General features: G+C 33.1%; 1 protein-coding gene across 1 annotated transcript; it reads right to left on the bottom strand.

The window, feature by feature from the left end:
• Positions 1-520: 520 nt before the first annotated feature.
• LOC134249131 (uncharacterized) lies at positions 521-2,812 on the bottom strand. Its single transcript, XM_062731482.1, has 2 exons — positions 2,649-2,812; positions 521-2,555 (listed from the first exon to the last, which is right to left on the bottom strand). The coding sequence occupies exon 2, from the start codon at positions 2,540-2,542 to the stop codon at positions 521-523; it is 2,022 nt and encodes a 673-aa protein (XP_062587466.1). The 5' UTR covers positions 2,543-2,555; positions 2,649-2,812.
• Positions 2,813-4,388: the final 1,576 nt, after the last annotated feature.

Genomic DNA, 4,388 nt, shown 5'->3' with positions numbered 1-4,388 from the left:
GGTTTTCCGAATAAATTGTTCATCTTCCGTTCACCGTTCGTTCATCTTCCATTTGCCCTCGCGTTGGCACTCCGTTCGCGTTCTGCGTCACCAAGTTGCACTCAGCTTCGCATATCGTTCACTCTTTGTTTTCTCTGCGTTCGTTCAGCGTTCGTTCAGCGTTCAGGTGGGAAAGTAGAACGTTTCAGGGACTGTATAAAATGTTTTGAGTGGGATGTAAAAAGATAAAGCTAAACCTTCGTATCATCAACATTAATAATATTTACTATTAAACAACACTATTTTTCAATCTTAAATACATAAGACATCTCCAAATTTACTCGTAAAAAAAATTGCATAGAAAACGAAATAATTGAACAAAGAAAGTTTTAAGCAATATAAATATAATTTAAAAATAAGGGTATTAATAATTTCCTTAACATTAAATCGATTCTTCCACTAACAATAAATACGACTGTCAAAACTAGCGTAGAGACAAAAATACTCAGCTATCAGCTACATATAAGTTTTTTTACATCAATTATTGGGAAATTGTATTAATTCTAAGCAACGTTGCTTCTTGAATCTTGTGAAATGGATGTTGTTGTAACGAACATTGATAAGATTCTAGCGCTGCCACGAAGTCCCCACAGATTTGTTGACAGATTCCCAGTATTTGCCAGGATATATCTCTGGGGGGAAAAGGTACATAAATCATGTCATCATAGAGCAGCAGGGTCTGTAGATCCTGTAGAGATTGTTGTGACCTCACTGTGTCACCCAGTCTGTAGTAATTCAGTATAAACAACATGTGTAGCATCACTAGAGGTGGTATTAATAATATATTATTACCATTCTTGTTACTGGTCCTCTGCTCTAGAATAATTTCATCAATGTATATGTAATCAATGTATAACTTAATATCTGTTACTAAAGCATTCCTCATTTTATGACTTAGAGACACCCCCAATGTGTTAAGTGTAAACATATCTACATTTACATGATCACGGTATATAATGTATGGTTTTGTCATTCTGTTTTGTGCTTTCTGTAAGCAATTGAGTAATTGTTCATATCTAGATGTCCTGTAAAAATACATAGCAAGATAAAGTATGTCAGAGGTACAGCCGAATGTACATGATAGTCTTAACAATCCGGAAACGTTGATAGATTTGTAGTAAATCTTATTACGATTTTTATGTTGATATACATCACACAGTTTCAACATGGCAGTGTTTCGTAATATCTCTGATGTCATACATTGTACTGTAGCCTTCTGGATAGGCGCCAACCCTTTACTAATCTCTATTTCAAGGTTCTTCATGAGAGCTGCAAATTCTACAACACTTGAAAGGCTTTGGTTATATCCCCAGAATTCCTTAAATAAACTTATGTCAAGTTCAGTGTTAGTAATGATACTACTCTCGTCAGTGCAGACTCTCAATGCTCTGTATAAAATGGCCCGACTGAGAAACGGTCTTAACGTTTTACTCAATAATAGACCTGATATACCCTTGCAATACAATTCAAACAACTTATCAAACAACAATATTTGTATAGATCCAGTTACTTTAAATCGGAACATGTTGTTCTGGGGAATGAAAAAGTTTGAGCATTCTCCAATAAACACCCAATATAATAATAATTTGAAGCATCTCCAGAAACAATGCAATGAGTTTTCAGGTGTCCAAGTCAAGGACTTGTTAGTCTGGATTACCCAAAATACAGCCGTTTTTGTGAAATATGAACATAGAACGGGCGAACATTCATTTAAATTGACAACCTCTTTAAGAAATATTTTAAACAGACCATAACATAAAAACTGAGTGTGGTTCATTGAATATACAAGTTTTTGTTCCGCCATGGAAAATGACATTCTCCACTCTTGTATGCTGTCAGGTGTGCTGCCGATAGGAACAACATGGAATCCTGATCTTAATATATCTGATATTACTACCTCGGATGGCCAACCATGTTGACGACATCTTTGTACCCATGGTAAAGCTAATGCCGGCCAGTGATGGGATCGGAAACAGTATGCACTGTCCGTTTCTATATTACCCACAAGATATGTGCAACAAGGTCCATGAGAGAAAGAAGAAGAGCTGAAATTAAGGGCTCGTAAGCACTGTAAAAAATTCTCACGGAATAATGTACTAGATATATAAACATCGTTGTCGATCGCTACACAGGAGGATCTAATTTTTTTATTACTTGATGCGTTCATCATATTTAGTCTTACAAATCCTGGTGGTAAATCATCACACTCTATCAGGATCACAGTGTGTTGTTGGTTACGATAGAGACTGATCTGAGAGAGATCACATATCACCTTGTGGTCTAGAGGCCAGAACATACAATCAGCATCTGAACCAAGCAGTCTGAATCCCTCACGTCTACTCCCACTCATCATCTTAACTGCTCCCTGCATGGTGTTTATAGGTTTATCCATTACCTCCAAAGTGTCTGTCACTTCTCTCCTGATCCTCAGTTGTGTAGGACTCCCTACTTTACGACACAGTCCTACATACACAACCTCTGACAGGCGAGGTATATGATCCATTTCTATTTCTATTCTGAAATTATCAGATATAATCTCATAACATGTTCTTCATTTTACGTTTTGTAGATAATTTTATAAAAAAAAAATTCAAAATAAGGTTTCTTACCTATTCAGGGATTATCAGCAAATATTTTTATCACTTGAAATTCTCCGGGCCCAGGATCCTGGAACATCTAAAGCTTAATTTAATTTTTGTTGTCGTACTAAAATGGGACAATTATACTTTAAAAAAAAATGAGTTTGATAATTTATCCAAGCCGCTTATCAAGAGTAAAGAATAATTGACTATTGCATAATCCAGGAATAAGGAAAAGAAGTGCACCGCCACATCGTCGTCACGTGACTGCTATTAATAGCGAATGTTCATTACTAAAAAAGGTAACATGAGTGAATAACACTATACTACTTTACTTAATCATTTGAGGAAATGATATGGTTGAATAACATCAAACATGCTTAAACAAAATAATGCTAGAACCAAACTGTCCGATTGGTAAACAAAAACTATTAATTTTGATATAATATATCTCATGGGTCTTAAAAAGTGAAATTTATACTTTTTAAAGAAATTAAATTTCCGTTGCTCATTCATCTAAGCCGCTGATATAACGTAAAATATTATCAACTATCAATATTTATATACTATTGTATAAACCTAGGAATGAAAATAAGTGCCCCACCACATCGTCACCATGCAACTGCTATTAATACCAATATGTTCACCTTCATTAATAAAAAAAACAAGAGTGAATAACACATCCCGGTGCTTAATAAATCATTTGAGTAAAATGAATAGTTGAATAACACGTATTATGTCTAAAAATATACTGCTAGAACCCAAATGTTAGATTTATTTATTACAAAAAAAAATTCTAAACATTTGCATAAATCTTAACCATTTTTCTTAAAAATTTCATACATATATTACTATAGGGATTTTTTCAAACCATGTTTTGTAATGCAAGAATGGGGTATACATGTTCAAAGGATTGATCTGTAAACTTTATTAAGTCAATCGTGATAAAATATCTGATTTTGTTAACTTTAGAAATAATTCTTAATAATTTTAAAGAAAAACGGCATGCTATCAGTTTATCAAAATAATGGTTTATATGGTTATATGTAACTTTCTTTTTGAATGACATGGGGAGAAATATTTTTTCCTTTTTTTTTTCAGTGAAAAAATTCCCTTTGTTATTAAATACTTTAATTTTCATACGTTTTAATATAATAATGGTATACTTTAATGCTTAGATAAATAAATAAAAGATATGATGATGCATCTCCAAGGTTTATTTGGCTGTTGAATTTTGAGAGATATTACATATACTCTAAGACAGGTTGAATAAAATTAAATATGCAATGGTTGATTAATGAGTTATTCAAGGTATTAAAATTTTAAAAAATATATAGAACATCGACAGGAATTTGTGAAAGTCTGGGTCAATTTTAAGATTTAATAGAAAACGTTGTTTCTCTTGAAGATGTAATTTACTTGTTATTTCTTCCACATTTGCAATCAGTATTAAGTATACGTACTTCTTCCTCCCTCTCTCTCAGTCTCTCTCATTCAGTACAAAACCACTTTATTAAAACTCATTCTTTGCAACGATCACCTCTTTCTTCCTTTTAACAAACGTCCGCGAGTGTTCGACACAACCTTTGTAATATCGATGTTTATAATTTTAGCTAAAATCCTTAACGGATAGGGGAAAAAATAACCATAAATAAAATGAGATATCTTCCTGCTTTGGAGACACAATATCCAAAAGGTAGGAAATAAGAGCAATAAAGTTACAGTTATAGAATGTTTTTGTAAATAAAAATCTGATTCAGAGAGGAAACA

Source organism: Saccostrea cucullata, unplaced genomic scaffold (assembly GCF_032062105.1).
Source record: "Saccostrea cucullata isolate Sc308-1 unplaced genomic scaffold, CSIRO_AGI_Scuc_v1 ctg1935, whole genome shotgun sequence".
Taxonomy (NCBI): domain Eukaryota; kingdom Metazoa; phylum Mollusca; class Bivalvia; order Ostreida; family Ostreidae; genus Saccostrea; species Saccostrea cuccullata.
This window is presented reverse-complemented; position numbering and strand designations above follow the sequence as displayed.